The sequence below is a fragment of the Aptenodytes forsteri genome, unplaced genomic scaffold (assembly GCF_000699145.1).
Source record: "Aptenodytes forsteri isolate BGI_AS27 unplaced genomic scaffold, ASM69914v1 Scaffold2, whole genome shotgun sequence".
Taxonomy (NCBI): Eukaryota; Metazoa; Chordata; class Aves; order Sphenisciformes; family Spheniscidae; genus Aptenodytes; species Aptenodytes forsteri.
The window spans coordinates 10773491-10786997 of NW_008795695.1; the positions used below are offsets into that span (position 1 = coordinate 10773491).

Consider the following 13507-nt stretch of genomic DNA (forward strand, 5'->3'; position numbering starts at 1 on the left):
CACAGGTTTCCCAGAGAGGTGGTGGATGCCCCATCCCTGGAAACGTTCCAGGTCAGGCTGGACGGGGCTCTGAGCAACCTGATCTAGTTGAAGATGTCCCTGCCCACGGCAGGGGGGTTGGACTAGATGACCTTTAAAGGTCCCTTCCAACCCAAACTATTCTATGATTCTATGATTCTATGATTCTATAACTGTGGCTCTAGAGCAAATCTACAGTCTGTATTTTTTCCCTCAATGATTCAGAAACTTATTTTAAATAACTACAGCTTTATTATCTTTCTGCTTCAAACTTAGCTGATATTGAACTATTCATTAAGGCAAGCAAAAGTGGAGACACTTATTTATAGCGCTAAAAAGTACTAAATGCTTGGCTGGAAGCAAGCAGTAAAAAAATAACATAATTTTGTTACTAGCCACAGAGGTGTTTAGAAATGGGTAATATCCTGCAAGGTTCTAGGGTACCATGAATCACGGGAGAAAGGGGGTTCGTGTGTTACACAGAGGAAGTCTTCCAAAGTCTTGCTTACTGCTGCTCATGGTTAGGGCACCTCTAAAATCCTTTTATTCCCCGTGCTTTTGGTGACATGTTATGAACTTGCCCACCTTCAAATCTATAGGTCTCAGAAAGACTGAGGAAGATGTAGACTATTTGAATTATGCCCTCTAAAATACAGGGTAGGGCTTTGTCGTCCATGACTGTGAATCTAGCCATATATAAACCTGAGCTCAAATTTCAAATCAATTTCAAGTCAAATCAGAGGTTTGAGTGTGATAAATAAGAATAGTTATCAGGAATAGGTTGTCCCTGCAGTGTTAGAACCAGAAGCTGCAGCAACTCTGCAGTAAGTTGTTGACCATGTACCGTTTGCTTCTGCCATAGGCAGCTGGTCAACATGAATGCTCTGGATTGTGAGGATATAGATGATAATATTTAATTATGCATCAGGTGAAACTAATGTTATCTGTAGCTTTTACACTCTAGCTAGATAATATTTATTTAAAACAGTTTTTTAAGGGAGTAGCAGCTAGGAGTGGTGGAACTTAAGCTTTGTTGAAAGGGAAAATGACATTGATGAAATAACATCCCGCTCACCACCACTTTCCAGGGAATCTATGCCCAAGTAATCTGAATTCTTCCCATGCTATCAGGAATCTATGCCCAAGTAATCTGAATTCTTCCCGTGCTATCAGACACAAGTGAGGGTACAAACAAGCTCCTGCAATCTCATCCATTTTGGGAAAACCTTTGCATGTCCTCTGTGTTGTTACGTCCTGGAAGATTTCCCTCTCTGAGTGCTGTTTGCTGGAGAGATTCTTTTGGTTGCCCAGCTACCTAGTATCAGCCACAGCAGAGGCTTGCTTTATGGTTTCATACTTAGTGTGTGTCCCAACTTTTTGCTCTGCCTAAACCCTAGTAATTGTAAGCCTTAAGACACACAATATCTTCTGCATAGTTTAGCGTTGTTTTCATAATGAGAAACATCTTGCCTTTTCCTTATGCAGGCATAATTGCATGTAACTTTTTAGTTTTCCTCAGCATTCATTTTTCACACAACCCTCTCCTAATTTTTGCTTTCAGTCCTCGTGCCGTCTGAGCCTCCTGTGTATTATGAACCTCAAGCTGAAGAAAAATTGTTTATCCAGGTTTCATTCTAAAAGTTACAGCTACAGCCATAAGCAAGGGAGCACAGAATCTATAGCTCAGTTTCCATTATCTCCTCAGAGGCACTATCTGTCTGGGGCGCTAGCTATTCCAGGAGCCGTATCTACTTCAGGGCCTGTGTCCAAAGAGACAAGCTGACGCTGAAATTGCAGCTGACAGCACTTGAGTACACTGGCTTTCAGAGCACGTGGTGAAACTCTTAGTACTGGCTCATGCAGATTTTATTAACCATTTATACAAACGTTATCCTGCCACTTCCTCCAATGAAGTGTCCCTCAAGCAATCCTTTCTGCCACCTGAATGTGTTCTGCAAATAACTGTGCAGCTAAATAGCCGTTAAGAAAATGACCTCTGTTTAAAAAGTGAAAATAAGAATATAAATAAGCACCTTTGAGATCTGTCAGCTGCATGACTTTTGAACACTTTGCATTAGGGTTTCCATTCAAAGTGATGTACTTATTTTAGCTCACCACAAACCTCTGTTGTTGTCATAAAAATGTACAGCATTTTATGTTTGTTATTTTTTAAAAGCAAGCATAGCTGTATAGATAGATGCTTCCTTATTTAAACAAGAAAAAGAAATTTTATCCTTAATCATGAAAATTCATTCTTCCAATATAATAGGCTATCACACTACTTCAGCTTTTCAGGTTTATTAGATTATAGAAATACATAATCCATGAATTATTTCTCGTCTCATTGTCTGTCTCAGACTGATTTACACTAGCTTGGTGTGACTTTAAATTCAGTCTGCCTTATGGAAGACATGGTTTCAAATCATATGGTGGCTCGTATGTAAAAATTACCTTGATACATCATTCTAGCTACTGTCTAGATAGGACACTAACTTGCTGCATGAAGTAGCATAACTGGGAGGAGAAGAGAGTCATGTCTGGAACGTGAGATAGTAATTTAGTTGTCTGTGATCGAAGAGCAGCGTGAGAGAATTTGTACAGATCAGTCCAAACAGTGCTTGCTTCAAATGCTGCAGTACTTGTAGTGCTAAAGTTTGGCCTCACAGCTCTTAAGAAAGTTAGACATACACAAAATGAGGAAGTTCTTTAAATGTTGCTTAGGAGTAGCATTCCTTTAGTAGAGAAGTATAGTCAGTGTTACTTCTTCAAAGTAAAGGGAGAAGTTATAAGGTTGATGCCTGCATCCTGGGTGTGTACAGTACTAGCATCAAAGGGAATAAGGGCCATGACTGAATTTTAGCTGGCACAGAAGCTGTGTATAGCATGCTTTATTTGTATGTAATATGTTCTTCTTGGTGCAACTGGAACATCATTCTGTAATGTGGGAAATATTCAATCGCAGGAGTTAAGCTATACTGGATCTTCATCAAGCTTTCATTCATATTTAATTATGCCTAGCATTAAAAAACAGGGACAGAGAGAAACATGTGGCTCGTGGAAAGCTAAATGTCATATGTAATGAGTAGGAAAAGGGAGACTGTTACATGTTGGGGAGAATATGTACATTCTCAGACCTGTGCTGACTTTAGCAGGATTAGCTTCGGTATCCGTACAACACACTCACAGATCTGGGAACAGAGTAGGAGGCTTACTGCTGAGCCTCGTTTCTAAGATGGAGGTATCACTGCTTCCAGGAGGAAAGAAAGAAGCTGGGGGTGTGGTGGGGGGAAGTAATGGCAGCGGCCTGGGTGCTGAGAAGCAGTGTTGAACCTCAGCTTCAAAAAGTTTGGGGGCTACTGGAGTAGAGGATCCAACTTGACATACTTGCATTAGTTCTGCAATTGCTTTTAGAAAAGAATTTTCCTTTTAAAGAAGGAATTTTGTTTTTCCTCTTTTCTAACCAGATCAAAAAGAAACAGCAAGAAGTAGTCGGCTTTTTAGAGGCCAACAAGATTGATTTTCAGCAAATGGACATAGCAGGTGACGAAGACAACAGGAAATGGATGAGAGAGAATGTCCCAGGTGAAAAAAAGCCTCAAAATGGAATTCCCCTCCCTCCACAGATCTTCAACGAGGAGCAGTATTGTGGGGTAAGAAGCTGTCTGGAAATTTAAATACCTTCGGAGAGTCTTCTTTCACAGAAAGTGACTTTTTTGCATTACCAGGAAGCGTCCTCAAACAAACTCCTTAAAACAATTTCAGATTCACTTTGGAAGAACAATTCTTAGAAAGCATTTTTTATGCACAGAAAGGCAGTGAAACAAAAGATTATTCCTTTTTAAAAGAAAAATACACACGGAGGGAAAACTGACTAGAGAAACTCTGCTTAACAGGCTGCATGGATTATCCCCTGCAGACCCAGAGCCTGTGCAGGACCCAGAGCTCACTGCAAGGCATGGAGTCTGCTGCCTTTGAGGAGCTCTGTGTTTTCCTCTCACATTCTCCTACCACCTGCTATGCAGCTCACTCACAAGTTGTCCTGCTGTTGGCTCTCTGCCTGCACTCTCACTCCAGCTCCTGAAGACCAAAGGCAGTACTGTCTAGGTGATACTATGGCTTCTTCACACAATATCGCAGGATAACTAAATGTAGACTATGAAGACAGCTCAGCTGCACTTGGAGTAGTAAATGCTCAATTATGTGGTTTGACAATACCAAGCTACTCAAGACTAGTGGGGTTCATAGCAAGGCTGATCTACTATCTCTAGCTGTATTGCATTTTGCTTCCTGAACTTTCAGTTAATTTTGCATGGTGAGTGTTGATATTTTGTTTGTCTGACACTGACTCATCTGGGCTGCTAGGAAGTCAAGTAGATGTCTGAGGCACCAGGGGCTGTGAACAGGAATCTTTCTTTTCCATTATATTATAAAAATAAATAGCAATTATAGTTGACTGGAATAGTTCTAGTATGTGGTTTGAATTATTGAAATTATATTGCTTGTTCAATAAATATCCAACTCTTCATAACAGAAATTGTAACACTCATCAGATGCTTTTGTATTTTCACATATGCTTGTAACAGGTTATTTCTCTTGAGAGAGTTTGTTCAAACCGATGATAGATAATACTGTACCAGCATGAATACTAGGATCCATGAATCAAAAAGACATCTGAGAGTTTTTTTCTCATATTCTGGATGGATATACGTAGTCCGGACAGTACTCTGATATGATCGCTGAAATGAACTTGCAAAGTACTCTGAAACGCAGATCACAGTTTTATGTTACTCCACAAATCCAGTGTGAACTACTGCGAAGGTTGTTTTGAGAGAGAAGGGATTTACATGCCACTAAGTTTTCAGAATTGACTTCAGTGCTTTCAGAGCAAAAGTTGCTAGTATGAGTAACAGAGTGCAATTGTTTTCCTCATTTTCTCACAGGAATCTTAAAAGAGAACTTGGTAGGTTAGAGTTCATGTGCATTTCAACATCCAGCCTGCACCAATAAAAAGTATAATTTGATATATCTTACTCTGGATTTTGTGGCAGCCAATGTGGCAATAAATATTTCTGATATTCCCTGGGGAGGTTATATAGTGAATGAAAGAGTAATTGCCTTACAAAGTGTTGCAGCTGGTCAGCCTTGCCAGTAAATTATAAATATACAGTTTTTACTCCATGTCTGAAGCTATTTCAGGAAGCCAAATAATCTACATTTTGAAATAAATTTAAGCTAAGAGTCCTTTGCAAAGACACCTCCATGTGGAAAGGGATCCAGAAAGCAGTTGCAACTACTGATTTAAAAACTAAATCAAATTTACAATTAGTCTAAAAGTCTCTAGAATTCTAATGCACCCAGCTCTCAAAGCTCATAGCTAATGATCCCGGTGGGATCATTATCAAACAAAGATTGATTTATAGCGTCATTATTTCCAAATAAATAAGGTAAGGAGATCCATATCAGTACATGAGCCTTACCCTTCTCCTCAGGGGAAGGTGCCTTAAGGGAGCTGCACAGTGAGTGTGAAGTGGGATTATGTGGGCCGGTTGAGAACATGGCCAGGGGCTGGCAGACTGGTGCAAAAGTGACATGACGTCTTCTGCGGCATATCTACAATATAAAGCTGGGCATTTGCATTCTACTTCCCCGCATAACCTGTGCAGGTCCAACAGACCCATTGTTCTGAAATCCAGAACTGTTTTACGCTGTTTAAGGTTTCCATGATACATCTTAACTCTTCCCCTGTGTCCCACTTCCTTTGTCCTCAGCCACTTTATTAAAAATAGGTCTGAGAACTGCAGAGGTCTGTCTGAGTCATGGAGTCCAGTCCAGTATCCTGAATTCATGAAAGTCCCTCTAAAATATGTTACTCTTGTTAGTACAGTCTTCAAGGGCCTCAGTCTCGTGGCATCTAGAAACCTTCAAATTTGTAGCCTGGGTATATGCAGTCAGTTTATACACATTTCCTGGTATACCAAAATCACCCTTTAACTTAAACAGCTCTAATCCAATGTATTTGTAAATGGGAATCATATCCTTTTTTAGTCTTCATTTTGCTGTGTTAAACAAGCCAAAACAAACCTCTTTTTTTGTAAGACATTTTCTTTTTCTCTTTCTCCTTCCTAGTAATTTTTTTCTTTCCTCATTCCCAGGTAGTCCTTTGTTTTTAGGTCAAACTTGTTACATTTCATTTCTGCTTGTTCTCCTTTCTGAGATCACTCTTCGCCCTCACTTCCCTTCCTATCAATTGTCCTGTATGTTTGGTTCCCATTCACACATGTGCATGTGTATACACATTAGCAGCATGCTGGCCTGGGAGCACTGGCCTCGGGGAGATGAAAATTCAAGATAAAAGATTTCCTTCCTCACCCTGAGAAAGAGGAATTTGGCGAGAGACATGACAACGTTCAAATATTTTAAGGGCTGCAGCAAAGAGGAATTCATTATTAGTCTGAATTCAGTATTGACCCTGCTTTGAGCAGGAGGTTGGACTAGATGGTCTCCTGAGGTCTCTTCCCACCTGAATTATCCTGTGGTTCTAGGATTTTGAGCAGGATTGGACTAGATGGTCTCCTGAGGTCTCTTCCCACCTGAATTATCCTGTGGTTCTAGGATTTTGTAAAATATGTTCTGCTCCACACCCACTGGAGGTGGGACAAGATGTAATGAGCAAAAAATGCAGCAAAGGAAGTTTAAGTCAGACATCAGAAAAAAATACGTAGTATTCAAGAGATTGTCTCATTATCTCATTAAAGGTCATTACCAACGGATTGGAGAAACACCTATCAGGAATAGTGTAGTGGTTCCTGCCTTGGAGAAATGGTCCTTTGAGATCTTCTCCAATCCCCTCTTCTGAAGTTCAGTGACATTTCGGAGGTCGGGGTAAGGAAAGAGGGGATACTGGGGACAGGTGAGGAGGCTTCCTTTTTGTGCTAGAATAGACTGACATAATGAGCAAGTAAATGCAGTCCTGTTGCTAATCTGCTTTTCTGCTGATACATAAAACATTCTGCATCTTCTGGTTGACCCTGAAGAGCTGCCTCACTTCCTAACTTGTACTGTAAAATGGAGGTTTCTTATGGATACATTTATGAAAATACATCAATGGTGAGCAGCTTTTCCGCGAGGTCAGAGAAGCTTAAGGCTTATAAATAGCTTGAATCTTATTTTTCTTTCAGATCTTTGGTATTGCCACTTGAAGAAACAGATTAGAAATGGATTCATTTTGTATGCCTGGCTATAACACCAATTTCAAGTATCCTAATCCATCAGCATTGGCAATTATGTTCTTATTTGATCTTTTTCTTAAGGTGCTTTTTTGCTCATGTCTAGACAGACGTCTGCATCTGTGTCACTTTCTAAATATATTGAGCACTCTGTTGCTCTTGTCTTTGCTTTTGCTTAACAAAAAACACCCCTAGAAAACTAGGAGAGAAATGGAATGTAAACTTCTGGTTTTCTCTGTAAGCTGAAGTCTATGCTTTTCTCTGTAAACTGAAATCCATTGAATAAAATAGCCTTGTACGTATTATTTTCAAAGAATCTCTGAATTATTAGGTAAGACTTTCATTGGATGCTTCATATAACTGCTAAAGTCAAATATACGGAAATCATAGGGACCTCTGGAGGTCTGTAGTCCAGCCTGCTGCTCAAAGCAGGGATAGCTTTAAAGTTAGCTTATGTTGCTTGGGGCTTTGGCCATCTGAGTTTCAAAAGTCTCCAAGGACAGCATTTCCATGCCCTCTCTGTGCGCTCTGACCTGGTGCCATACCACTCATGTGGGGAAGAACTTTCTGCTGATGTCCAATTGGAGTTTGCAGTTTTGCTGTCTGGCATTTCCACAGTGGTCATACAAAGGGTGATAGCGTAGAGTGTATATGTGCATATGCACTCATATGATAAAGAAAAACTCATGGAGTAGTTTTTTTTTTTAAATACGTTTCACTGTATTTTTCAAAGACTAGTTCCAAAGACAAATGACACCACTACTCTCCACTCAGACCATTTATGTCTTCTCATACAGATATAATATTATTGCTTACCTCATCCTAAATAGGATAGCTTACTCCTCAGTGTAAGCAAGGTAAGTGACCTTCCATTTACTGCGAGATACCACATTTACTGTGGGATATCATTGTACACTACCAGTGGCCAAGGAGTACCTGATATGATGGAAGGTTGCATCCTCTTCTGATAAGGAGTTCATCTGGTCATTCACACGTCCTGCTTGTGCCCTCAGGTCTGGTTATCTGCAAGGCTATGTGTCTCTGGAGAGTTTTAGTACGCTTGCCGCCTGCTGCTTTTCCTCTGGGGAGGAACTAACAAGACGTATAAAATGTCAAGTCCACTTCATGGCCCCTCCTTGTTATAGTCTTCTCTTTGTTTCCCAGCTATTGACATGTTGTGCCATAGTTTGCTTAGGCTGTTTTATGAGTATGCGGTATGCAGGAGGACACAAGTTTCCTGTGTTTGTACGGCCTGTCAAAGGCCCATGTCAAAGTCCAGCCCTTCGAATTGCAGAAAATCCTCATGTTCTTGTTTGCTGTATTGCTCCTAAGTTTATGGGTTAGACTTCAGACACTGGCTTTCTTAAATACTTAAGGCAGACCTGGTTTAGATAAGAAGGAGAACCCCACAGCAATGTGAAAACAGCAAAGAGATGGTTTGAGAAATGGGTGGCCTGGAGCAGCGGCAGGTATTCCGCCCGGTCAGGGCAAAATGTGCTCTGGGGCTTCTCCCAGGCTGGGCAGTTCCCACTGTGTGTAGCTAGGTCTGTGTGAAAGCCTATCTGTCCCTTAGATAAATTAGTGAAATGGGCTGTCATTTATCCTGTCTGTTAAGCTATGTTATCTCTTCCAAACTGGACTGAAACGTCATTGATTCCAGTCTTGTTGACATTAAGGTGACTTCTAAACCATCCACTCCAGCCTTTCCCTAGGATTACCCTTGGCCAATAATTTATTCTCTGGAAATGCTAAAACAGCCCAATAAAACAACTCAGGTTCTAACCCAGCTTTACAAACGAGCCCTAAGGATGAGTCAGCACCTTATTACTTACAGGCTTCTATTTTTGGAGTTATTTGGGATGAGAGGGAGGAAGATAGTGTGGTCAAGGTAGTAGTCTAGGACTCAGCAGACTTGCGTTCAGTCCCCTGTCCTACACAGAGCTGCTGAGTGATTGTGAGCCAGTCACTTATGACCAGAGTTTCTGCTGAGATCTTAAATACATGTTGATTTTTACCTGTGTAGGAAGTGAGTCATGAACTTTCCAGTAACAAACTAGTGATAGCAGAGCTTCCTTAATTGATAGGAAAGTTGTACAGGTGAATACAGTAAAGACCATGCAAGTTCTAGATGGTAGGATAGGAGCCATCCCTCACATCTTTTCAGTTACATTAGCACTGAAGAGGAAACAGTCATTTAACATAACGATTTATAACTTCAGTTCACATGTGGACAAGACATTTTGGCTGGTACATATATGTCAGAGGGAACAACACAGTCCTTTGCTAAGTTTGTCTGAAAAGTAACTGCATTTTCTAACCAGAGTGCCTTTCTTTAAAATAAACAGTTTCCTCATTATCATTTCACTTGTGCTATTACATTGACTGTTGCCTTTTATTTGCCATAAAGCTGTCCAGGGTTTTGAGGGCCTATTTTGTGTTCTTACTCACAGCAAGTTTTATTTTAACATTTAAATGGTAATAGCTTTGCTTTGGTGTGTACAGCTGAGGCACATTAAAATGAGACGTTTAATTTTATCTGATTCTGACATAGATGTGGTATAATTAAAGTGTAAATCTCTGGAGAGATTTGGCCGTTTGTTCATTTTGCCAGCCAGTGTGAAACTCCTTTTATCTGAGTTTTCTTCCTGGGGCTTAGATAATGCAGGCGCTTGTACAAATGCGTAGTCATTGTCATCAATACAAGAAAGATTTGCCTGGGCTAGTCTCTTCCTCCTGTGCTTTTTGTTTGATTTTTGTTACCGATTCTCTGTTGTTTGTTTGTTCCTTTTTTAGGATTTTGAATCCTTTTTCTCTGCTAAAGAAGAAAATATTATTTATTCATTCCTGGGTCTTGCTCCTCCTCCGGGCACAAAGGTATGCACTGCTGTCCTTCCATGGGGGCCATTTATTTGATTTTAATAAAAGATGAAGATAGCCAGTGACTCAGCATGTCAAATAAGGGACAGTGACAAGCATTACATTAGCTGCTGGTGCAGCCAAGTGTTCTTAAGGAAAAAAAAAAAAGTGGCTGTGTAGGTAAATACTAGAAAATACTTCTCTCTTCCCTTCTTTCACTGCAGGCTTGTTGCCATGCCTCCAGCTGATGATTTGTTGTTGTTGTTGTTGACACAAAGCAGTATTTTATCATGTTCAGCTTTTAAATGATGCAGAATTTCCTAATGCAATTTATAGGTTGTGTTAATGACAAGAAACCTTCGCTTCTCCCTGACTGCATCAAACCTTGAGCAAACAGGGTTTGTACTGGCCGCCAACAGAGGGGCTGGGGTGTGGACCCCTTCCATCCTCTGTCTGTACAGGCAGACTGGCACTGTGGGGTTTGCTCCCTCTGCCTTGAGGAGATAACTTAAAGTCTCACCCAGGACGTCACGAAGTCGCTTTGGCAAGTCTACCTGTTGTTCTCCATCCACTGTATTTTGACAATGTTCTAATATATTTCTGGCAAAAGAAAAAGATGTTTCTTTGTTTTCTTTCTTCTTTTTTCTTTTTCTTCTTTTTACAGAAAGCAATGTGTTTTACCTTTAACAGAGTCGTCTTCTAATTAGAAGTTTTATAACTGAGAGCATTGCAGCTCTCTTATCCTGAGATCATGTTAGATGATAATCAAATGTTGCCATCTTTAACGTGGGTGATTCAACAAAAGAAATGAATCAAGAGAGTGATGAGCCAGAGTGATCGCAGAGAACTCTGCTGCATTGTGGTGACTTGGCTGAAGAACTGCCCTGGAGCATGAGATCTGCCTTCTGGTCTAACTCTGCTGCCAACTGTGTAGCAACTTTGAGTGAAACGCTGTTGTAAATGTCTCTCTTTTTCCTCTTCTGTAAAAGCAGAAAGAAAAAGGAGCTTTTGCTAAGTGCTTTGAGAGTTACAGATGAAGAGATACCCAGGCGAGAGCCACAGTTGCTATAAATGTCTTTGACACTGAGTCCCTGTGTGATAAGGAGCAAGTCATTTAAACTTTCTGCTTTAGCTGTGCCATCTCCCACCAGGGGATATAAAAATTACTTGCCTACCTCACAAGGGTCTTGTGAGAATTCATTTAATTAGCATCCACAAAACCATGAAAGGCTTAGAGGACTGCAGGTATTACATATTATAATCATTATAAAAGATACATGGAGAATCAATGAGACAAAGAAAATTGCATTTTTCCATCTTCCCACTTGATATATTATCTGCTCCTTCATGCAAGGTTCTGTTAGATAGCGTGTCTATGAAGCAAAGTAGCAATTTTTCAGAATTCATTTATTCCCAGCTGTCAGCAGAGGCTATTACAGTTTCTACTTTGTGACAACTTTGTAAATGTTGAAAATAATATGTTTGGTACATTCTGCTGAGCAGATAAGTGTTAGTGCTATTGGTAGCAAGCAAGTTTGGTTTACGCTGATTAACTGCTGCATTGGTGGTGATTGTTTCAGTCCAGCAAGTGGAAATAAGTGAGAGTGTTTTTAAAAAATCCATGTGAAGAATGGAAGTATATTTACATCGTCTCCTGTTTAGAATCTGCTCATGAATTTGAGAAAGACATACACAAGTGTTTTAGCATTTATTGCAGAGGTGTTTCTCAGCATTTCACTGTGTGACAGTCTGGCTGTGCTTTGTCATACAAATAACCTTGCTGCACTGCTTCTGCTTTCCTTTCATTAGGCTGTCAATTCAACCTTAGCATGAAGTACAATGGATGGCTCGTGACATTGATTTCCAGCAGCATGAATCTGGAATAATAAGTCAGGTGTGGAAGAGATGGTGATGGTGACACATATGACAGGGTGTCCTACTAATATCTTCTTAAATAATTGTATTTTTTTTCTGGCATATGGTGATAATTTATAAAAGAAGCAAGCTATAAAGCATGGAAACACCACAAAACAGTCAGCAAGCATTTGCTTTCTGGGGGTTTTTACCTCACTGAGACATTACAAAGATTAATATGAAGCTGATACGCTTTGTACTCTTGCCTCAGAATATTCTCTTTCCTTTTCCGTCCATCTTTTGTCACATATTGCACCAGCAGTAGAGAAGCTCTTTAATGACCATGATGCTGTTTCACGGCACAGTCCACTAGGATCCTGACCCAGGACTGTTTTGAGCCTATTTTCTAGAGCAAGCAGAGGAACTTTTTGCTACTCCTTCAACAAATTATAACTTCCCAACAAAATACTTGTAGTTACATTCATTGCCACATCAGCCTGCTGAGTGCAAAATACATGTTTCAGTTCTGCAGATTCTCATTTTTGTAGCCCCGACTTCTCTCTGGGTTAGGTGGCTACAACTTGTCACCAGACCTACTTGTCCAGCATTTACACTGGACAGTTACTGCTAGGTATTGGAGTTCTGATGGTGCCAGAGCCTAATGTGCAAGCTGATCTACACTTACAGGGTGAGTCTGATATGTCTAGGACACATCAAAGTTGTCACCAAGATGCAGATTGACTCTAAGACACATGTAAAGAAGCTCTGAATACCTACAGGTATAAAGGAGATCCTTCTCAGATCTGCAGCACACATGCAAAGTAGTCTTTACACATTTATTTAAGTATCCTCTTACAAAAAAGCTGTGATTGTTTCAGTGGGAAATAGCAAATCAACATCAAAGTTAACCAGGCTGGCTGGAAAACAGGCTGGGGGGCAGCTCCCTAAGTAGGCGCCTACCTCTCCCTGCAGCCAGCTGTGTTCGGACCTCTGCTAAGGCTTCTGGTCAGGTACCACTGTACAAATGGCCAGCTGCTGTGTCCATCACCGCGTTCCCGGACCCAATACAATCAAGTATTTAGATGCCTGGATGGCATATAGAAACTTCTGCAGATCTTGGTGGAAAGGCCAAAGCTCTAAATACTAACTATTTGCTTAGATCACTGTGGGAGCTAGGCAAAGATCTTCACACTTTTTTTCCTATATACCAAGTACATTTTTATCCTTAAAGGGTGTTATGTGGCCATAAAACTCAGTGACATTACAGGAAATCAATACATATTTTTGGTACTTCAGAAAGGGTCAAATAGCTCACATCATCCTCTCTCTCCTGTTGCCTCCCCATCACACTGGTTATCATGTTTTCCGAAGCATCATTTAACAGGGATGAGTAGCACAGTTGTATGTGCCTAAGAGAAGAAGCAGGCATAGTGTTTGTGTTAATAAATTCTTTAGTCTGTTAATATGAAATACCTTCTCACTTGAAGGAATAGCTGGTCTAGAATACTTCCAACTTCTAAACGTGTTTCATGGCAGGCTGGGATTTAGAGGAC

The 13507-nt window shown here is 40.4% G+C and overlaps 1 protein-coding gene across 1 annotated transcript in view; it reads left to right on the top strand.

The window, feature by feature from the left end:
- Nucleotides 1–13507, top strand: part of LOC103902005 (SH3 domain-binding glutamic acid-rich-like protein) — a 30454-nt gene that overhangs the window by 3456 nt on the left and 13491 nt on the right. The window contains exons 2-3 of the mRNA XM_009282996.2: nucleotides 3483–3668; nucleotides 10038–10118. Coding sequence (XP_009281271.1) covers nucleotides 3483–3668; nucleotides 10038–10118 — 267 coding nt within the window. The remainder of the gene's footprint in view (nucleotides 1–3482; nucleotides 3669–10037; nucleotides 10119–13507) is intronic.